Consider the following 24,362-nt stretch of genomic DNA (forward strand, 5'->3'; position numbering starts at 1 on the left):
CTGATACTTGCTAGATATTAGAAATACCTCACGAAACTATAAAGAAATTTCGTTGTACTACTTTGTTTTAAAAATAATTCAAACAGAAGCTGAAGAGGAAGTCACCTAACAATTTTTATTGACAACGCCAGTAAAAAGAATATATTCTTTGTTACACAACAACCAGACAAACGAATTTTCGTATTTAGTACAATTGTTATGTTCGGGCATTGATGTAAGGGACCCTCCAGATTCGGTATAGAATATATTAACTGCATTAGCAGTAACATTTCTTGGTGTAAAGTTGATATATGCACGATGATTCGCACCGCCGAGATGCAGATTTTCTTCAGTAAAACCAAACAGGCTGGCCTTTTTTGGACTCAATACATGTTTGATATTCAACATTTCCAACAACTGATTGATTGGCAATTCGTGCTCCAGTTCAAAGTAATTAAGGTATATTGCATCTTCTTCCGGCAATTTTTCCAATTCATTTTTAAACAGTGTTTCACGGAGCATTTCGGCTTGTTCTTTAGTTGCCAATCTTTCGACCAATCCAGAAATATCTTTATCAATTTTCCAAATATCAACTTTTAATAATTTTTCCGCAGCTGGAAATAATGCGAACAGCGACGTCTCGTTTGTAAATACTATCTTAGTCACAAACATGCCGAATTTGCGAGATATCCCTGAAAAAATTGTAAGACTATAGAAAAAAGTAATAAAAGTTAATAGAAGTGGAATTATATTACTGCATTGACTATTTTTGTTTATTTCAATTTTTAAAAATCCGTATAATGTTTCTTGCACTCTCAAGATAAAAATGTATTGACTTAATCACATTGTGATCATATATTGAAAATTTAGAAATGATATATATAAATTCATATAAATTAGAGAAATGTACATGTGTGTGCGTTTGTTTATGTTTACTTTTAATCAACTGTAGAAAATGTTTTCTCATGCTAACATTTCTATTAGATTAAAATTGTTATTATAAATTGTTATATAAAACGTCATCTATAAAATAAAATATTAGTAAATATATATTACTAATGTTATGTATTTCATATAGATGATAGTATATAATATTTAGAAATATAAATTGATTATGAAATTAGTTAAAACAATTTCAATAATAGAATTAGATTAAAGAGATTTGAAGTACACACACATGTAAAATAAAATTAAAATGACATATTTACTGGTAGTAATGCTAAAGGGATACGCGACTGTTTGGTGACTTTTAAGCCGCAGTCCGTACGAAAGAATAAATTCCATCTTGTTATTGAATGAGTTAAATACCACAGGTTGAGGGATGTAACCCTGCATCTCGTTTTTCAATACTTCATTAATATCATTCATTACATTAGGAATATTGGAATGATCAAACAATCTGCAATTTTCAGGAGTTAAATGGTTGTTTTTTTTGTAACATTTGGTATCTTTAATCCAACAACAATGCTCTCTGCAACAAACGTCCATTGCATGGAACATCGGATTAACCTGGAACAATAAATATAAAACAATTTTTGATTATATTCTCTTCTCTTTTAAATAAAAGACTTTATCTATGGATTACATAAATTTATTTTTAAAAGTAGAATTTTATATTATATATACAAAATTCATTCATATAATCATTTTCATAATAAATTTTAGTTTAATAATATTAAATATAATATTATGTAATATTTTAATATAACAGAATCCTTATCTTATCCAGATATTTATATATATTAGGTTATTGAACTATTTTGATTAATAAAGTAGTAATTATATACTATTTTATATTTAAATACATATTATTGTTCAAAATGCACAATGACAAAATTTAGTTAAAAATAAAGTTTTTAATTCTTGACTTTCTATTTCTCTTAAAAATGCATTCGTAATTTCGGTCCCGCTGAATAAATTATTTAACAAATTATTAAAATTATTAAAATTTTTGGTTAGTCTTAATCAATTGCGTAATTCTATACAAAGCTATCTGAAAAACTAAAAATTAGCAGAAATGATCTGTTTCATTGTGTGTTATAATATTATATAAATATTTTAATATCCATTGATCGCGCATGTAATAATAGGTCAAATTATATATGCTGTGCAAAAATGTTCCTACATTAACTTAAATTTCTGAAATAAGTCGTTAATAAACATTTTGAGAATTATTAAATATAAATCAGGCACAAATATTTTTTACCATCCTTTTCTTTCTTTTTTTCTCTAGTATCTTATCTCTTTCCTCCACTATTTTGTCTAATGCCCAGAATTTAGTTCCAAGATGTATCGGTAATTGAAGGATACTTTTCAATTGTTCTTTAGTCTCATTGCTGGATGCACGATAAACCATCATAAGTCCTTCATATAAGCTATTCGAACTAAAGACAAAATCTTTCCGTGGCATTATGTGAATAATTTTCTGCAGACATTGAAAGGTGAAATCGATACCTTCGATGACAACTGTTGATAAACATGGAAGACGAAAATGTGTTAATTAAGCTAAACTGACAAAGGCAGTAAATATAGATATTAAAAGTAGAAAATCATAATTTATTTTACAATATCTCATCAAAATACAATTAAATTGATTTCTAGAAATCAAATGTTAATTTATTTTATATATATAAATATATAGTAATTAATAAGAAAAGACAACCGAAAAAGAAAGAAGAAAAGAAGGCAAAATATTAAATAACAATATCCGAAAAATATTGTATAATATCTGCCCATGTTTACTAATATATCTACATAAACCCTTCGAATTATTGTGTATCGATAAAATATAATCAATGCTAACAGACCTCAAAATCAAACACATGATTCTAGAATAATTGAATCTAACGGATCGCAAAACTTATTTTATGACTATTGTTAAGCTATATTATTCAAAAATTTTATATAAAACAATATATATAGTAAATATTTGCGTAATAACATATGTTTATTATTTAAAATATTAATATTATTATACATTAAATTGTTATATACGCGAGATAAATTGGCGACAGACTTGTGTTACTTTATAATATATTATTTTTTGTGCAACCGGCACGCGAAAAGTCGCCCTTAGGCATGATGGAATTTTAGAAAGGGCTCTCTCTCCACGCACACGAAATATCGTAATCAACATGTGCGGGTCATAAATCGGCCGAGACTGCGAAATGTCACTCGGCTTCGCCTCGTGCGCCAAACTTCTGCACTCTCGTCCAATTTATGATCCCCCGCACTTGTCAGCTAATATACTATTAACTCACCACTTGTCTTATAACTTTCTGACATCGTGGTTTATAATGACAAAGTTGCTGCTTGGATTCTATCACGTGAACTGAGAGAAATGCTAATGATAAACCAATTTTAACGAATTGGTGAGTGGTGTTAGGGAATTTCATTTAGTGAAAGAAGAAGAAATATTATTAGAATCACATGTTCTCGTTCTGATTTCTAATTGGCTAACGACGATTCTGCGCGAGAAATCAACCATGAAAAGCTTAATTTTCAAAGAATATTCGACTTATTTCTAAGAATGTTCGAGATATTCTTCGAATATGATCATTCTGTAAATTATTTCGAAAAAATCAATTAATCTATTAGATACTATTAAATATTATTTTATGTTTCGCAGGTTTATAAAAACATTTATTTAATTTACAATTGAATAATATGTAGCATTAATTATATTAAAATTGAAAGTTTTTGCTAGATGTAATTATTATATAAATATGCGCATGTGAAATATATATATATATATATATATATATATGCTTTTGTAATTGTTTTATATATCAAAATACAATAAAAGTAATATGATAAGAATAAAGGTATATGAAAAGAGTACACAGAATAAATGCCATTTTTTATTTTTACAATCTATAGTAGATAGAAAAAATGATGTGTGAAACGAATACAGTTAAAGTACATTATTGAAAAAATAGATTAAAGCTACACTATTAAGTTAAAACAGAGAAAATCATGCTCAACACGTAAGAAACTTAACACTAACAATAAGTTAATATAAAACGTAATCGCTTAATTCGTAATTGGTATATTTAACGATTAGTATATATTATGTAAAACATTTTCTGTGTTCTTTCTGTTATAGATTCGTATCTTATAATAATTATAGATATGTAGAAAACGTTTATTGAGTTAAACATCATATATAGTAATTTACCTAGATAGCCACAGTAATTATTATGACATCAAAATGATTACCCAGATAGCCACAGTAATTATTATGACATCAAAATGATGTCATAATAATTACTGTGACTATCTGGGTATAATTAGTATTATTTGTTAATTAATTCTTTTAATTTTTCCTAACTTAATTGAATATATTCTAACTTTCTGTATTTAAGTCTTTAAAAATATTTTAAATTTTGATTACAATTATAAACAGAAAATGTATATAATAGTGGAGGTATTTCTAAAATCAAAAATTTATTTAGTTCAAGAAGGAAATATCTGTATGCTACTAGATATGAGAATCTAAAAATTAATTAACAAATTGTGCGAATTATAAATGTAATTACTAATTAAATATTTTAGCTCAGTAATCGACTCGTTTGTATTTTTGAAGAGAAAACATACTGAGAAAATTCTTTATTAATATCGGTATTTAATATTAAGATATGCATTAAAATGATTTATTTATTTGCATATTTATTTTATATATTTATTATTATTTTATTTATATTAATTTTTTCCTGTTGTATTATCAATGCACAATTACATTTTACAAATTTAAGAATTATCTAAATACATATGTACATAAATATATAAATGAATTTTGACACCGAATCGTTATCTCGTTTTAAAATATTTTTCATAGAATACATAAGAAATATGAATTATGTTTTAGATTCTTCTTTTAAATTAATTAAAATATCAAGAAATTATAAAACAACAAAATTCAAATGCGAGAGTAAATTAATAACAATCAATCAATCGACTATAACATTTTTGAGAAATCTTTGAAAATTGCACGATCTTTACTCCTTCCCTCAAGCTTCCAAAACCTTATAAATTTAATAGCTAGGAAACATTAAAATTCGACGATCTAAAAGAACTGATTCATTTTTAATACGACTTGCTTTTACAATTAGAATATATTACGCAATATCCAATCCATTAGAAACTTCGATGATTACGTATTATTTTCAAATGTGTGCGTGTGCGTGCTTGCGTGCATGCGTGCGTGTGTGTGTGTGTGTGACTACAAATCTACAGATTTCTACTCAAAACATTGTCCATATTTATAGAAGTGAACATCAGGTTCAACTCGTGCACTCAAAAAAAAAAGGAAATTCAAAAATATACAAAACTTAATTTCCATATCGCCATGATCGAATTAACCTTTCCAGTGCAACTTGCAGATTCCCTCCTTGGTCGAAATCTGTTTGAGCAGTTGGGTCAAATCGTTGACAATATACTTTCCTGAAAAGAGTGGTCATGTCTGTGCATCCGCGTGCAATATTCCGATAAATAACACGAACATTCGACAAGATTTCAGTCTTGTAGTGTAACACGCTTATGTGTCCAGGTCATAATATACGTCTGAAAAAATGGAGAATCGAAAAAATATTTAAAAAAAAATGATCCAGAAAAAAAAAAGAAAAGGGAGGTCAGTGGATAAGAAATCGGAACTTGTATATAAAATAGCAAGCATTTTTATTATTCAAAACATTTTCTGTGTTTTTTTTGTTATAGATTTGTTCTTTTATTTTGTTATAGATTCGTTTCTAGATCTTTTAATACTTAAAGCTTAAAACTATGTACAAGACATTTATTAAGTTATTAAATAATATTTTAAATCCTCTTTTTAAGTTAATTAAAATATTAAGAATTTATAAAACAACAAAGCTCAAATGCGAGATTGAATTAATAACAATTATTCGAATTAATCGACTTTAAAATTTTTAAGAAATTTTTGAAGATTGCATGAACTTCACTTCTTTTCTCAAGTTTCTAAAAACTTATAAATTTAATAGTTAGCAAACATTGATATCAAGTGATGAGAAACAACAGATTTATTTTTAATACGTCTTGCTCTTATTATTAGTATATATTACACAAAAACCAATCCATTAAAGACTTCGAAGAATGCGTATTATTTTCTAATGACTACAGATTTCTACTCAGAACATTGTCATTATTTATAAATGTGAACATTGGTTCAACTTGTGCATGGCTCCAAAAAAAATTCAAAGAAATCCGTAACTCAATTTCCGTATCGCTACAATCAAATTAGTTTCCTACTCGTTGAATTTGTTAAGTTCCCCGGCGAAGATGTTCCGATGCAGCTTGTCGTAGTTTAGCCAAACGTAGGATTTCCTGGATTCATAGATAATACGGCTGAACAGCCAAAAATACTTCTTCCCAGTGTAAATCGCAATCGTCGTCCACCACAAAATCGCTCATCTGAATTTCGCTATTCAATAATTCTTCGGCACATAAAGCTGTCAACAGCTCGTGGATCAGCAGCTCCTCCTTTATCTCGAAGTTCGATCACATAATGAAATTAAAATAATTTTCCTTGGTTGAGTTATTTTTTAAAATACAGCGCAATTTGCGGATTCCCTCTTTGGTCGAAATCTGTTTGAGCAGTTGGGTCAAATCGTTGACAATATTACTTTCCTGAAAAGAGTGGTCTTGCTTGTGCATCCGCGTGCAATATTCCGATAACAACACGAACATCGACAAGATTTCATTGCAGTGTAACTCGCTTATGTGCAAGTCCAGGTCGTACTTTACGCTTGAAAAAATGGAGAATTGAAAAAGATAAAACAAAAATGATCCAGAAAGGTCAGTGGATAAAAAATCGGAGCTTGTATATAAAATATAGCAAGCACTTTTGAAAATTTATATAATATATATACCGAGCGCATTTAAATAAGTGCGAAAAATTTTAGGAGATGATTCTTTGTAAAAAGTTAAGGGAGTTTCTTGTATAATTATATAAGTACATTTATATCCCTCTTTGAGGAATTATACTTATTTTTCAAAAATAGAAATAAAATTTTTATTTTAATTTTTTTAAAAACTATTGATTTTAACTATTGATTGAAAAAGAAATTAAATAAATAAAAAAGTTTCTAAAGAAATCAAACTTTTTAACGCATATTTTTAGATGATCATATTTCGGTCCGTTAAAAAGTTTTGATAAAAAATTAAATACAAGTTGTTAGTTTTATCCCCTTAAAAACAAGTACGCAATTCTAGAGTACTTTCAACTATCAAATTTTAAGACTTGCCAAGTAATGATCATTAAATTAATCGAAATATAAATTTACTTGGCAATATATAAAATAATACCACATATACTCGTAAAATACGTATATTTTAAATCATTATTTATTCGAAAATCGACAGGAAATTTACATTTCTAGAAAAGAATTTTTAAACTCATCAATTTGAATATTTAGTTCCACTTCTTGTTTATACGATCAGAAAAGTAGGAACAAACACGTTGTTTGATAAAGCACACACAATTCTCTTATTTAACTAATTCAATCGAATGTAATTTATGCACTGGTAGCCGAGCCGAGTGTAAAATAATTTTGTCTTATAAATAAACGTTAGTATTGGAAGATGTCTACAAACAAAATATTTATTAATTTAAATATACTAATTTATTATTTATTAAATATTTATTAATAATTTATTTACTAGTAAATAATTTGTTCTAAAATTTAAACTTATAGTTAAAATAATCCACATTTAATAGCTCTAGATATATAGATGATGAATATTTGCATTATTCTTAATAATAAAAAGATATAATAAATTGTTTTTTAGGAATTATTTATTGCTACTATATAAAGCTACATATGCATTTAAAACAGTAAATTGAATTATATTTATGATAGAAATGACAAACAACCGTTCCAGTACAAAAATTAGTACAAAATAATTTGTGTCAACAACTAAAATGACAAAAAGGTTTTTTTCACATTATTTCACAGTCTATTTTAAAGAGATAATTTAATAAATTATATCGCAATATAAATTATATATTATCGTTATATGGAATTTGTTTCTTGATTTTTTTATACGACATATAGTAAGTTATATCTTGCCAAGTGTGAATTTTAATGAATAAAATAAAATAAAGAATAAAATAAACGTTAACAATAAATCTATCGCAACAGTTATTCAATTGTAATCATATGTGACAATGTCAAAGTTTATATAACACGAAAATTTTATATTAATTTTAAATGTTATCTCGAACACATAATGTTCTCACAAAATTAAGTTCTTGAATTATTAATATTTATTTTACAAAACTGAAACTTGCAAGATATTAGAAATACCTCACGAAACTATAAAGAAATTTCGTTGTACTACTTTGTTTTAAAAATAATTCAAACAGAAGCTGAAGAGAAAGTCACCTAACAATTTTTATTGACAACGCCAGTAAAAAGAATATATTGTTTGTTACACAACAACCAGACAAACGAATTTTCGTATTTAGTACAATTGTTATGTTCTTGCATTGATGTAAAGGACCCTCCAGATTCGGTATAGAATATATTAATTGCATTAGCAGTAACGTCCCTTGATGTGAACTTGATATATGCACGATGATTCGCACCGCCGAGATGCAGATTTTCTTTAGTAAAACCAAACAGGCTGGCTTTCTCTGGACTCAATACATGTTTGATATTCAACATTTCCAACAACTGATCGATTGGCAATTCGTGCTCCAGTTCGAAGTTATCGGGGTAAATCGTATTTTCTTCCGGCAATTTCTCCAATTCATTTTCAAACAGTGTTTCACGGAGCATTTCGGCTTGTTCTTTAGTTGCCAATCTTTTGACCAATCCAGAAATATCTTCATCAATTTTCCATATATTAGATCTTGCTAATTCCTGAGCAGCTGGAAATAATGCGAACAGCAACATCTCGTTTGTAAATACTATCTTAGTCACGAACATGCCGAATTTGCGAGATATGTCTGAAAAAAATTGTAAGACTATAAAAAAAGAGTAATAAAAGTTAATGGAAGCGGAATTACATTACTGCATATACTATTTCTGTTTATATCAACAATTTTTAAAAATCCGTATATTGTTTCTTGCACTCTCAAGATAAAAATGTATTGACTTAATCACATTGTGATCATATATTGAAAATTTAGAAATGATATATATAAATTCATATAAATTAGAGAAATGTACATGTGTGTGCGTTTGTTTATGTTTACTTTTAATCAACTGTAGAAAATGTTTTTTCATGCTAACATTTCTATTAGATTAAAATTATTATTATAAATTGTTATATAAAACGTCATCTATAAAATAAAATATTAATAAATATATATTACTAATGTTATGTATTTCATATAGATGATAGTATATAATATTTAGAAATATAAATTGATTATGAAATTAGTTAAAACAATTTCAATAATAGAATTAGATTAAAGGGATTTGAAGTACACACACATGTAAAATAAAATTAAAATGACATATTTACTGGTAGTACTGCTAGAGGGATACGCGACTGGTGTTTGGTGGCTTTTAAGCCGCAGTCCGTACGAAAGAATAAATTCCATATTGTTATTGAATGAGTTAAATACCACAGGTTGAGGGATGTATCCCTGCATCTCGTTTTTCAATACTTCATTAATATCATTCATTACATTAGGAATATTGGAATGATCAAACAATCTGCAATTTTCAGGAGTTAAATGGTTGTTTTTTTTGTAACATTTGGTGTCTTTAATCCAACAACAATGCTCTCTGCAACAAACGTCCATCGCATGGACGTTAACCTGGAACAATAAATATAAAACAATTTTTGATTATATTCTTTTCTCTTTTAAATAAAAGACTTTATCTATGGATTACATAAATTTATTTTTAAAAGTAGAATTTTATATTATATATACAATATTTATTCATATAATCATTTTCATAATGAATTTTAGTTTAATAATATTAAATATAATATTATGTAATATTTTAATATAACAGAATCCTTATCTTATCCAGATATTTATGTATATTAGGTTATTGAACTATTTTGATTAATAAAGTAGTAATTATATACTATTTTATATTTAAATACATATTATTGTTCAAAATGCACAATGACAAAATTTAGTTAAAAATAAAGTTTTTAATTCTTGACTTTCTATTTCTCTTAAAAATGCATTCGTAATTTCGGTCCCGCTGAATAAATTATTTAACAAATTATTAAAATTATTAAAATTTTCGGTTAGTCTTAATCAATTGCGTAATTCTATACAAAGCTATCTGAAAAACTAAAAATAAGCAGAAATGATCTGTTTCATTGTGTGTTATAATATTATATAAATATTTTAATACCCATTGATCGCGCATGTAATAATAGGTCAAATTATATATACTGTGCAAAAATGTTCCTACATTAACTAAAATTTCTGAAATAAGTCCTTGATAAACATTTTGAGAAATATTAAATATAAATCAGGCACAAATATTTTTTACCGTCTCTTCCTTTCTTTTCTTCTCTCGTATCTTCTCTCTTTCCTCCATTATTTTGTCTAATGCCCAGAATTTAGTTCCAAGATGTATCGGTAATTGAAGGATACTTTTCAATTGTTCTTTAGTCTCATTGCTGGATGCACGATAAACCATTATAAGTCCCTCATATAAGCTATTCGAACTAAACACAATATCTTTCCGTGGCATTATGTGAATAATTTTCTGCAGACATTGAAAGGTGAAATCGATACCTTCGATGACAACTGTTGATAAACATGGAAGACGAAAATGTGTTAATTAAGCTAAACTGACAAAAGCAGTAAATATAGATATTACAAGTAGAAAATCATAATTCATTTTACAATATCTCATCAAAATACAATTAAATTGATTTCTAGAAATTAAATGTTAATTTATTTTATATATATAAATATATAGTAATTAATAAGAAAAGACAACCGAAAAAGAAAGAAGAAAAGAAGGCAAAATATTAAATAACAATATCCGAAAAATATTGTATAATATTTGCCCATGTTTACTAATATATCTACATAAACTCTTCGAATTATTGTGTATCGATAAAATATAATCAATGCTAACAGACCTCAAAATCAAACACATGATTCTAGAAAAATTAAATCCAACGGATCGCAAAACTTATTATATGACTATTGTTAAGTTATATTATTCAAAAATTTTAAATAAAATAATATATATAGTAAATATTTGCGAAATAACAAATGTTTGTTATTTAAAATATTATTATTATTATTCATTAAATTGTTATATACGCGAGGTAAATTGGCGACAAACTTGTGTTACTTTATAATATATTATTTTTTGTGCAACCGGCACGCGAAAAGTCGCCCTTACGCATGATGGAATTTTAGAAAGAGCTCTCTCTCCACGCACACAAAATATCGTAATTAACATGTGCGGGTCATAAATCGGCCGAGAATGCGAAATGTCACTCGGCTTCGTTTCGTGCGCCAAACTTCCGCACTCTCGGCCGATTTACGATTTCCCGCACTTGTCAGCTAATATACTATTAACTCACCACTTGTCTTATAAAGTTCTGACATCGTGGTTTATAATGACAATTTTGCTGCTTGGATTCTATCACGTGAACTGAGAGAAATGCTGATGATAAACCAATTTTAACGAATTGTTGAGTGGTGTTAGGGAATTTCATTTAGTGAAAGAAGAAGAAATATTGTTAAAATCACATGTTCTCGTTCTGATTTCTAATTGGCTAACGACGATTTTGCGCGAGAAGCCAACCATGAAAAGCTTAATTTTCAAAGAATATTCGACTTATTTCTAAGAATGTTCGAGATATTCTTCGAATATGATTCATTCTGTAAATTATTTCGAAGAATATCAATTAATCTATTAGATACTATTAAATATTATTTCATGTTTCGCAGGTTTATGAAAACATTATATTTAATTTACAATTGAATAATATGTAGCATTAATTATATTAAAATTGAAAGTTTGTGCTAGATGTAATTATTATATAAATATGCGCATGTGAAATATATATATATATATATATATATATATATGCTTTTGTAATTGTTTTATATATCAAAATCCAATAAAAGTAATATGATAAGAATAAAGGTATATGAAAAGAGTACACAGAATAAATGCCATTTTTTTATTTTGACAATCTATAGTAGATCGAAAAAATGATGTGTGAAACGAATACAGTTAAAGTACATTATTGAAAAAATAATTTAAAACTACAATATTAAGTTAAAAGAGAGAAAATCATGCTCAACACATAAGAAACTTAACACTAACAATAAGTTAATATAAAACGTAATCGCTTAATTCGTAATTGGTATATTTAACGATTAGTATATATTATGTAAAACATTTTCTGTGTTCTTTCTGTTATAGATTCGTATCTTATAATAATTATAGATATGTAGGAAACGTTTATTGAGTTAAACAACATATATATTGTAATTTACCCAGATAGCCACAGTAATTATTATGACATCAAAATGATGTCATAATAATTACTGTGGCTATCTGGGTATAATTAGTATTATTTGTTAATTAATTCTTTTAATTTTTCCTAACTTAATTGAATATATTCTAACTTTTGTATTTAAGTCTTTAAAAATATTTCAAGTTTTGATTACAATTATAAACAGAAATTGTATATAACAGTGGAGGAATTTCTAAGATCAAAAATTTATTTAGTTCAAGAAGGAAATATCTGTATGTTACTAGATATGAGAATCTAAAAATTAATTAACAAATTGTGCGAATTATAAATGTAATTATTAATTAAATATTTTAGCTCAGTAATCGACTCGTTTATATTTTTGAAGAGAAAACATACTGAGAAAATTCTTTATTAATATCGGTATTTAATATTAAGATATGCATTAAAATGATTTATTAATTTGCATATTTATTTTATATATTCATTATTATTTATTTTATATTAATTTTTTCCTGTTGTATTATCAATGCACAATTACATTTTACAAATTTAAGAATTAACTAAATACATATGTACATAAATATATAAATGAATTTTGACACCGAATCGTTATCTCGTTTTAAAATATTTTTCATAGAATACATAAGAAATATGAATTATGTTTTAGATTCTTCTTTTAAATTAATTAAAATATCAAGAAATTATAAAACAACAAAATTCAAATGCAAGAGTAAATTAATAACAATCAATCAATCGACTATAACATTTTTGAGAAATCTTTGAAAATTGCACGATCTTTACTCCTTCCCTCAAGCTTCCAAAACCTTATAAATTTAATAGCTAGGAAACATTAAAATTCGACGATCTAAAAGAACTGATTCCTTTTTAATACGACTTGCTTTTACAATTAGAATATATTACGCAATATCCAATCCATTAGAAACTTCGATGATTACGTATTATTTTCAAATGTGTGCGTGTGCGTGCGTGCGTGCATGCGTGCGTGTGTGTGTGTGTGTGACTACAAATCTACAGATTTCTACTCAAAACATTGTCCATATTTATAGAAGTGAACATCAGTTCAACTCGTGCACTCAAAAAAAAATAAGAAAATTCAAAAATATACAAAACTTAATTTCCATATTGCCATGATCGAATTAACTTTCCAGTGCAACTTGCAGATTTTCTCCTTGGTCGAAATCTGTTTGAGCAGTTGGGTCAAATCGTTGACAATATTACTTTCCTGAAAAGAGTGGTCTTGCTTGTGCATCCGCGTGCAATATTCCAAAAATAACACGAACATCGACAAGATTTCAGTCTTGTAGTGTAACACGCTTATGTGTCCAGGTCATAATATACGTCTGAAAAAATGGAGAATCGAAAAATATTTAAAAAAAAATGATCCAGAAAAAAAAAAGAAAAAGGGAGGTCAGTGGATAAGAAATCGGAACTTGTATATAAAATAGCAAGCATTTTTATTATTCAAAACATTTTCTGTGTTTTTTTTGTTATAGATTTGTTCTTTTATTTTGTTATAGATTCGTTTCTAGATCTTTTAATACTTAAAGCTTAAAAATATGTACAAGACATTTATTAAGTTATTAAATAATATTTTAAATCCTCTTTTTAAGTTAATTAAAATATTAAGAATTTATAAAACAACAAAGCTCAAATGCGAGATTGAATTAATAACAATTATTCGAATTAATCGACTTTAAAATTTTTAAGAAATTTTTGAAGATTGCATGAACTTCACTTCTTTCCTCAAGTTTCTAAAAACTTATAAATTTAATAGTTAGCAAACATTGATATCAAGTGATAAGAAACAACAGATTTATTTTTAATACGACTTGCTCTTATTATTAGTATATATTACACAAAAACCAATTCATTAAAGATTTCGAAGTATACGTATTATTTTCTAATGACTACAGATTTCTACTCAGAACATTGTCATTATTTATAAATGTGAACATTGGTTCAACTTGTGCATGGCTCCAAAAAAAATTCAAAGAAATCCATAACTCAATTTCCGTATCGCTACAATCAAATTAGTTTCCTACTCGTTGAATTTAAGTTCCCCGGCGAAGATGTTCCGATGCAGCGTGTCGTAGTTTAGCCAAACGTAGGATTTCCTGGATTCATAGATGATACGGCTGAACAGCCGAAAATACTTCTTCCCAGTGTAAATCGCAATCGTCGTCCACCACAAAATCGCTCATCTGAATTTCGCTATTCAATAATTCTTCGGCACATAAAGCTGTCAACAGCTCGTGGATCAGCAGCTCCTCCTTTATCTCGAAGTTCGATCACATAATGAAATTAAAATAATTTTCCTTGGTTGAGTTATTTTTTAAAATACAGCGCAATTTGCGGATTCCCTCCTTGGTCGAAATCTGTTTGAGCAGTTGGGTCAAATCGTTGACAATATTACTTTCCTGAAAAGAGTGGTCTTGCTTGTGCATCCGCGTGCAATATTCCGATAACAACACGAACATCGACAAGATTTCATTGCAGTGTAACTCGCTTATGTGCAAGTCCAGGTCGTACTTTACGCTTGAAAAAATGGAGAATCGAAAAAGATAAAACAAAAATGATCCAGAAAAAAATAAGAAAAAGAAAGGTCAGTGGATAAAAAATCGGAGCTTGTATATAAAATATAGCAAGCACTTTTGAAAATTTATATAATATATATACCGAGCGCATTTAAATAAGTGCGAAAAATTTTAGGAGATGATTCTTTGTAAAAAGTTAAGGGAGTTTCTTGTATAATTATATAAGTACATTTATATCCCTCTTTGAGGAATTATACTTATTTTTCAAAAATAGAAATAAAATTTTTATTTTAATTTTTTTAAAAACTATTGATTTTAACTATTGATTGAAAAAGAAATTAAATAAATAAAAAAGTTTCTAAAGAAATCAAACTTTTTAACGCATATTTTTAGATGATCATATTTCGGTCCGTTAAAAAGTTTTGATAAAAAATTAAATACAAGTTGTTAGTTTTATCCCCTTAAAAACAAGTACGCAATTCTAGAGTACTTTCAACTATCAAATTTTAAGACTTGCCAAGTAATGATCATTAAATTAATCGAAATATAAATTTACTTGGCAATATATAAAATAATACCACATATACTCGTAAAATACGTATATTTTAAATCATTATTTATTCGAAAATCGACAGGAAATTTACATTTCTAGAAAAGAATTTTTAAATTCATCAATTTGAAAATTTAGTTCCACTTCTTGTTTATACGATCAGAAAAGTAGGAACAAACACGTTGTTTGATAAAGCACACACAAGTCTCTTATTTTATTAATTCAATCGAATGTAATTTATGCACTGGTAGCCGAGCCGAGTGTAAAATAATTTTGTCTTATAAATATACGTTAGTATTGGAAGATGTCTACAAACAAAATATTTATTAATTTAAATATACTAATTTATTATTTATTAATTATTTATTAATAATTTATTTACTAGTAAATAATTTGTTCTAAAATTTAAACTTATAGTTAAAATAATCCACATTTAATAGCTCTAGATATATAGATGATGAATATTTGCATTATTCTTAATAATAAAAAGATATAATAAATTGTTTTTTAGGAATTATTTATTGCTACTATATAAAGCTACATATGCATTTAAAACAGTAAATTGAATTATATTTATGATAGAAATGACAAACAACCGTTCCAGTACAAAAATTAGTACAAAATAATTTGTGTCAACAACTAAAATGACAAAAAGGTTTTTTTCACATTATTTCACAGTCTATTTTAAAGAGATAATTTAATAAATTATATCGCAATATAAATTATATATTATCGTTATATGGAATTTGTTTCTTGATTTTTTTATACGACATATAGTAAGTTATATCTTGCCAAGTGTGAATTTTAATGAATAAAATAAAATGAAGAATAAAATAAACGTTAACAATAAATCTATCGCAACAGTTATTCAATTGTAATCATATGTGACAATGTCAAAGTTTATATAACACGAAAATTTTATATTAATTTTAAATGTTATCTCGAACACATAATGTTCTCACAAAATTAAGTTCTTGAATTATTAATATTTATTTTACAAAACTGATACTTGCAAGATATTAGAAATACCTCACGAAACTATAAAGAAATTTCGTTGTACTACTTTGTTTTAAAAATAATTCAAACAGAAGGTGAAGAGGAAGTCACCTAACAATTTTTATTGACAACGCCAGTAAAATGAATATATTGTTTGTTACACAACAACCAGACAAACGAATTTTCGTATTTAGTACAATTGTTATGTTCTTGCATTGATGTAAAGGACCCTCCAGATTCGGTATAGAATATATTAACTGCATTAGCAGTAACATTTCTTGGTGTAAAGTTGATATATGCACGATGATTCGCACCGCCGAGATGCAGATTTTCTTCAGTAAAACCAAACAGGCTGGCTTTCTCTGGACTCAATACATGTTTGATATCCAACATTTCCAACAACTGATCGATTGGCAATTTGTGCTCCAGTTCGAAGTAATTGGGGTATATTGTATCTTCTTCCGGCAACTTTTCCAATGATGTATTTTCAGACAGTATTTCATGGAACATTTCGGTTCCTTCTTTTGTTGCCAATCTTTCGACCAATCCAGAAATATCTTCATCAATTTTCCATATATTTCCCATAGATCTTGCTAATTCCTGAGCAGCTGGAAATAATGCGAACAGCGACGTCTCGGAAGTTAATACTATCTTAGTCACGAACATGCCGAATTTGCGAGATATGTCTGAAAAAATTGTAAGACTATAGAAAAAAAGTGATAAAAGTTAATAGAAGTGGAATTATATTACTGCATAAACTATTTTTGTTTATATCAATTTTTAAAAATCCGTATAATGTTTCTTACACTCTCAAGATAAAAATGTATTGACTTAATCACATTGTGATCATATATTGAAAATTTAGAAATAATATATATAAATTTATATAAATTAGAGAAATGTACATGTGTGTACGTGTGTTTATGTTTACTTTTAATCAACTGTAGAAAATGTTTTATCATGCTAACATTTCTATTAAATTAAAATTATTATTATAAATTTTTATATAAAACGTCATCTATAAAATAAAATATTAGTAAATATATATTACTAATGTTATGTATTTCGTAAAGATGATAGTATATAATATTTAATAATATAAACTGATTATGAAATTAGTTTAAACAATTTCAATAATTGATTTAGATTAGAGGGATTTGAAATACACACACATGTAAAATAAAATTAAAATGATATATTTACAGGTAATATAGTTTACGTCTATAGGTGATTGGATTTCAAGCCGCAGTCCGTACGAAAGAATAAATTCCATATTGTTATTGAATGAGTTAAATACCACAGGTTGAGGGATGTAACCCTGCATCTCGTTTTTCAATACTTCATTAATATCATTCATTACATTAGGAATATTGGAATGATCAAACAATCTGCAATTTTCAGGAGTTAAATGGTTGTTTTTTTTGTAACATTTGGTGTCTTTAATCCAACAACAACGCTCTCTGCAACAAACGTTCATCGCATTAACCTGGAACAATAAATATAAAACAATTTTTGATTTTATCTTCTTTTCTTTTAAATAAAAGACTTTATCTTTAGATTACATAAATTTATTTTTAAAAGTAGAATTTTATATTAAATATACAATATTATTTCACATAATCATTTGTTTTATATTTTAGTCTTATATTAAATTATATAATATTATGTAATATTATAATTTAACAAAATTTTTATCCTATCAAGATATTTATGTATTTTAAATTGAACTATTTTGATTAATAAGGCAATATTTATACTAATTTTTATTTATATACATATTATTGTTCAAAATTTGCTCAATGACAAAATTAAATTGAAAATAAAGTTTTTAATATTTGACTTTCTGTTTCTCATAAAAATGCATTTGTAATTTTGGTCCCGCTAAATAAATTATTTAACAAATTATTAAAATTATTAATATTTTCAGTTAGTCTCAATCAGTTGCGTAATTTTATACAAAGCTACCCGAAAAACTAAAAATAAGCAAGAATGATCTGAGTTTCATTGTGTTATAATATTATATAAATATTTTAATATTCATTGATCGCGCATGTAATAATAGGTCAAATTATATAAGCTGTGCAAAAATGTTCTTACATTAACTTAAATTTCTGAGATAAGTCGTTGATAAACATTTTAAGGAATATTAAATATAAATCAGGCACAAATATTTTTACCGTATTTTCCTTTTTTTCCTTCTCCCGTATCTTCTCTCTTTCCTCCACTATTTTGTCTAATGCCCAGAAATTTGTTCCAAGATGTATCGGTAATAGGAGAATACTTTTTAACTGTTCCTTGGTCTCATCGCTGGATGCGCGATAAACCATCATAAGTTCCTCATATAAACTAGTCGAACTGAAGACAAAATCTTTCCGTGGCATTATGCAAATCATTTTCTGCAGACATTTAAGGATGAATTTAAAACTTCTTATTGGTGTTACTAAACATGAAGAACCAAAAAGTTATGATTAAACTGACAAAGGTAGTAAATAGGGATATTACAAACTGAAAGTCATAATTTATTCTACAATCTCATCAAAATCAAATTAAATTCAATATACTACTTAATTGGCATTGAATTTATTTGACAAGTAATTTGCAAGACAATGATTTGTTTTTCAACAATTCTCAATTTAATTTTAAATTTGTTAAAATATATAATAAAATATTTGCAACTATGTATATCTTAAAAAATTATTTAGATGTTTTTGAGAGAAATATAAATAAATTGCAATATTTATAGAAAAAAGATGCAATAGAAAATATTTTATAATTTTGCAAAATATTAAATAACAATATCCGAAAGACATTGTATAATATCTGCTCATGTTTACTAATATATCTACATAAGCCCTTCGAATTATTGTGTATCGATAAATTATAATCAATGCTAACAGACCTCAAAATCAAACACATGATTCTAGAATAATTGAATCCAACGGATCGCAAAACTTATTATATGACTATTGTTAAGCTAAATTATCCAAAAACTTTATATAAAATAATATAAATTATAAATATTTGCGTAAACAACAAATATTTGTTATTTAAAATATTATTATTATTATTATTAATTAAATTGTTATATACGCGAGATAAATTGGCGACAGACTTGTGTTACTTTATAATATATTATTTTTTGTGCAACCGGCGCGCGAAAAGTCTCCCTTACGCATGATGGAATTTTAGAAAGGGCTCCCTCTCCACGCACACAAAATATCGTAATCAACATGTGCGGGTCATAAATCGGCCGAGAGTGCGAAATGTCACTCGGCTTCGTTTCGTGCGCCAAACTTCCGCACTCTCGGCCGATTTACGATTTCCCGCACTTGTCAGCTAATATACTATTAACTCACCAATTGTCTTATAATTTTCTGACATCGTGGTTTATAATGACAAAGTTGCTGCTTGGATTCTATCACGTGAACTGAGAAGAAATGCTGATGATAAACCAATTTTAACGAATTGGTGAGTGGTGTTAGGGAATTTCATTTAGTGAAAGAAGAAGAAATATTGTTAGAATCACATGTTCTCGTTCTGATTTCTAATTGGCTAACGACGATTCTGCGCAAGAAGCCAACCATGAAAAGCTTAATTTTCAAAGAATATTCGACTTATTTCTAAGAATGTTCGAGATATTCTTCGAATATGTTTATTCCGTAAATTATTTCGAAGGAATAAAATAATTTATTAGATACTATTAAATATTATTTCATGTCTCGCAGGTTTATGAAAACATATATTTAATTTACAATTTAATAATATGTAGCATTAATTATATTAAAATTGAAAGTTTGTGCTAGATGTAATTATTATATAAATATGCGCATGTGAAATATATATATATATATATATATATATATATATGCTTTGTAATTGTTTTATATATCAAAATACAATAAAAGTAATATGATAAGAATAAAGGTATATAAAAAGAGTACACAGAGTAAATGCTATTTTTTATTTTTACAATCTTTAGTAGATAGAAAAAATGATGTGTGAAAAGAATACAGTTAAAGTACATTATTGAAAAAATAATTCAAAGCTACAATATTAAGTTAAAACAGAGAAAATCATGCTCAACACATAAGAAACTTGACTCTACTATGTTAATATAAAACGTAATCGCTTAAGTCGCAATTGGTATATTTAACGATTAGTATATATATTATGTAAAACATTTACTGTATTCTTCCTGTTATAAATTCGTATCTTATAATACTTATAGATATGTAGGAAACATTTATTGAGTTACAACATTTATATATGGTAATTTTTAATTAAAGAAGTTTCTTATATAAGTATATGGGTACATTTATATCCCTCTTTGAGAAATTATACTTATTTTCTAAAAATGAAAATAAAAATTAAATTTCAATTTTTATAAAAACTATTGATTTGATAAAAAGAGTTTTATTTTAAGAGTTTTATTGCACTAGAAATAGCAAAATAATCTGAAATACAAAAGAAAACTCGCGACTGAATAGTTTGCGTGCAAAAAGAGACAAGACAATCTGGATCGAACGGTCGATAGCTGAGTGTTCGGTTTTGACGACTATCGAAGTGAAGGACCCGTCAGCTAATTTGAAAGTTGTGTGGCTCGGCGAGACGCGCGATAAGACGCGCGAGCACCAGAAAAAGCATAAACAGTCGGAAGAAGCCGCTGCATGGCCTTCGCGAAAAATTGATAAATTTAAATACAAGAATAAAGTCGAAATACATAAGTATACTTTAAAGAATAAAATATGCTTTAAGATTTAAACAGTAATTTTCGTAGAAAGTAAAATTTATAGAAATCTTTTAACAGACGGTTTCAAAAAATCGAATCGTTTTGAACTATCGATAATCATTACATATGCACACAAAAGCAAACACACTCACTCACGGATTGGTATACATATAAACAAAATATCAAAATTAATCCTTTAAAATTAATGCAAACAATTATACATTTATTTATATATTATTATACAATATTCATATCATTTTATAGGTACATCATGATACACATATATATATATATATATATATATATATATATATAAAGGAAAAATAGATATATATTCGTGCAAACTTTATGTATAAAATAAAAAACTTGTAATTCTGTTAATGATAAAAATTATATCATTTTATCAGACTCTGAACTTTAATTTATATTTGACCATGATATCTGGATATTGGATTTATCGAATTTATTGAAAGTTCCGACAAAAAGTATTTTTCTATTATATTTATCATAATTTATCCAAATAAACGGAAAATTGCACTCGCGAGAATGTTCTCTTCAGTAAACTTCGCTTACATGAATATTTAATTTGTGACAGAAAATTAAAAATTAAAAATAAACCTGAGAATATAGAAAACTGTAGAAAACTGTCAAAATGATTCAGGATGAATCAATGAAATCGAAGATACATTTTTTGATATACCATCAATTTTACCTATAAAATAACGAGCATTTTGGTGTTAAATATTTAACACATTTATGTATTAATTTAACATATTGATATTGTGTTAATTAAACTTAAATGTTAAATTATTTAAACAATTGAAAAAAGATGTAGAAATAACATATTGTGCATCTATTTTCAATTTTACACAATAAATATGTTCTATTTTATTAGTGACAAAATTTATTTGTTACAATTTGCAGAAAAAAATGTTGATTGACAAGATTTATTTGTTAAAATTTACAAAAAAAATGTTGATTTTAAATTTTATAATATAAATGAGAATAATAAAATCTAAAATTAACATATTTTTAGTTAATTGAAACATTAAAACTATATGTTATTTTACATAATTTATTTTGAATTACTTGAAGATTTTGCAATTATTTTGTGTTAAGTATTAACACAGTATTTACGTCTCTATCTAACACATCTAAATTATATATTAAATTTGATATTATATTAAAAACACTAAAATTTCTGTGTATGAACCGTTTAAGACATGTGATATCTGTCAAATTTAATACAAATTTTTTAATTGTATACAGAATATGTACAATACATCATATTTACACGTCGAAATTTTACAATATATAAATATACAATATATAATGAAATAAAAATATACTTTTTTGTCAATTAGTACATTTAATTCAAATATTTTGTAAAATGTACTGTATATATATTTATGTCAAATTATAGTATTTATTATAATTAAATTGTATAATTTCGACAAATATAATAAGCTAAATATATCGCAATCTCTATTTTTTTACAAATCTCAAATATGAGAGCTTGCTTCGACTTAAAAATTAACTTAAAAAATTAACTTAATGAATCACGAATTTCGGTTTGAGAGTACTAAAGCAGAAATATTTTATTCTAATTATTTAATTATTTTATGAACTCAGTATATAAAACTGAAGATATAGAAGAAGGAATAGAAATACGTATATGTCTTGTTACATCAGACAATTTCTAATATTATGAAAATCCAATTGTAATAATTGTCGTAATTATTTTATGTCGCAGTAATATAATTATTTTCACACAAGTATTATTTTTTTCAAATAAAAAATAATATTATAATACGTATGCTAACTTTACTAATACTTTAATATCTCTCTATTACGGTTCCTGTTTAATTTTTTTAAATTTAAGTTACTTTGAATAATAAATTTAAAAATGGAAATACGTTGTAAATTAAAGAGTTTATGAAAATAAATTATACTATTCATATAACACTTAGTCTCTCAATTGTACTAAAAAAATGGTACTAAAGCACTGACAAAGAGAATTTTTCCATTAGGTATATGTTTGTCATAATTCAATCAAATAAATAGTAAGTTATGATAGTTCAAAAATATACGACATGTTTTTTTATTTGCGCTAATGAAATAAATATTAGTGTTATATTACTTGTAAAAAAATTAAAAGTTTTGAAAAATTGTTTCAAGATCCTAAAAAAAAAAAAATTTTAAATAAAAATAAAAAATTTTATTTAAAATTAACAATTTTTAAATAAAATTATCTTATTTGTTCTATTTTTTACACAAATATATACATCAATAAAACAAAATGCGCCAAATAGTATCTAACTCGACAACTGACAACCTTGCCCAACTAACTAATAGCGAATTTGGTTGGATGCATTAGTGCGCACTGAGTGCACATAAAGGTTATTGCACACAATTTTACAATGACATAAATAATTAAAAAAATAAAATAACATTAATAGTAAAAGCTATTATATTATTATTTATATTGAATAATTATAATAATAACTCTTATACTATTAATTATTTTTTTTTTTAATTACTTTTGTCATTGTAAACTTGTGACTGATAAATCTTTATATGAATTCAGTGCGCACTAGTGCATCCAATCGAATTCGCTATAATATATATATATATATATGTATATATATATATATATATATATATATATATACAATAAAATACATATTCACCTAGATATGTTCATCAGATAAATAACCCTGTTTATATATTTTATATTAGAATTCCGTTTTTTAAACTTCGCAAAAAAATAATAATTCAAAACTTTACGATACTTTTTTTCGTCACAATTTACATAATATAATTTAAATTATAAAACATCCTGTATATCAATTAATTTACAAATTGAAAGAGTTTTCCATGTTCATTACAGTGCATAATGTTGACGCAACATTATGATCAATTATATTTTCAATGTAAAATAAATTAAAAAATAAAAAAAAGTAATATTTTTTTAAATATTTTACATAAAAACTTCTCAATAATTTCTCGCTTTTAATTTCATAATTCAATACAACATAAAAAGAATGCTATCTTTAAGCAATAGAATATTTATATTAAACAAATTAATATATAATTGTTAGTCCTACTTTCT

The 24,362-nt window shown here is 25.9% G+C and overlaps 3 protein-coding genes across 4 annotated transcripts; all 3 read right to left on the minus strand.

Moving 5' to 3' along the window:
• Positions 1–90: 90 nt before the first annotated feature.
• LOC114930275 (uncharacterized) lies at positions 91–3,366 on the minus strand. Its single transcript, XM_029302026.2, has 4 exons — positions 3,240–3,366; positions 2,186–2,445; positions 1,188–1,488; positions 91–671 (listed from the first exon to the last, which is right to left on the minus strand). The coding sequence occupies exons 1-4, from the start codon at positions 3,262–3,264 to the stop codon at positions 106–108; spliced, it is 1,152 nt and encodes a 383-aa protein (XP_029157859.2). The 5' UTR covers positions 3,265–3,366; the 3' UTR covers positions 91–105.
• Positions 3,367–8,363: 4,997 nt separating this feature from the next.
• Positions 8,364–11,594, minus strand: LOC114930272 (uncharacterized). Its single transcript, XM_029302021.2, has 4 exons — positions 11,515–11,594; positions 10,461–10,720; positions 9,466–9,763; positions 8,364–8,944 (listed from the first exon to the last, which is right to left on the minus strand). Exons 1-4 carry the CDS (start codon positions 11,537–11,539, stop codon positions 8,379–8,381), a joined length of 1,149 nt encoding a protein of 382 aa, XP_029157854.2. The 5' UTR covers positions 11,540–11,594; the 3' UTR covers positions 8,364–8,378.
• Positions 11,595–16,617: 5,023 nt separating this feature from the next.
• LOC114930273 (uncharacterized) lies at positions 16,618–19,997 on the minus strand. 2 transcript variants are annotated; one of them, XM_029302025.2, is made up of 4 exons: positions 19,878–19,997; positions 18,699–18,876; positions 17,725–18,007; positions 16,618–17,207 (listed from the first exon to the last, which is right to left on the minus strand). In XM_029302025.2, the coding sequence occupies exons 2-4, from the start codon at positions 18,849–18,851 to the stop codon at positions 16,633–16,635; spliced, it is 1,011 nt and encodes a 336-aa protein (XP_029157858.2). In that variant the 5' UTR covers positions 18,852–18,876; positions 19,878–19,997; the 3' UTR covers positions 16,618–16,632. The 2 variants fall into 2 exon arrangements, with proteins under 2 accessions (XP_029157858.2, XP_029157857.2); XM_029302024.2 differs by having other exon boundaries at positions 18,699–18,961.
• Between the last annotated feature and the right edge of the window lie 4,365 nt (positions 19,998–24,362).

Source organism: Nylanderia fulva, unplaced genomic scaffold, assembly GCF_048542155.1.
Source record: "Nylanderia fulva isolate GAGA-0341 unplaced genomic scaffold, ASM4854215v1 Scaffold96, whole genome shotgun sequence".
Lineage (NCBI taxonomy): Eukaryota > Metazoa > Arthropoda > Insecta > Hymenoptera > Formicidae > Nylanderia > Nylanderia fulva.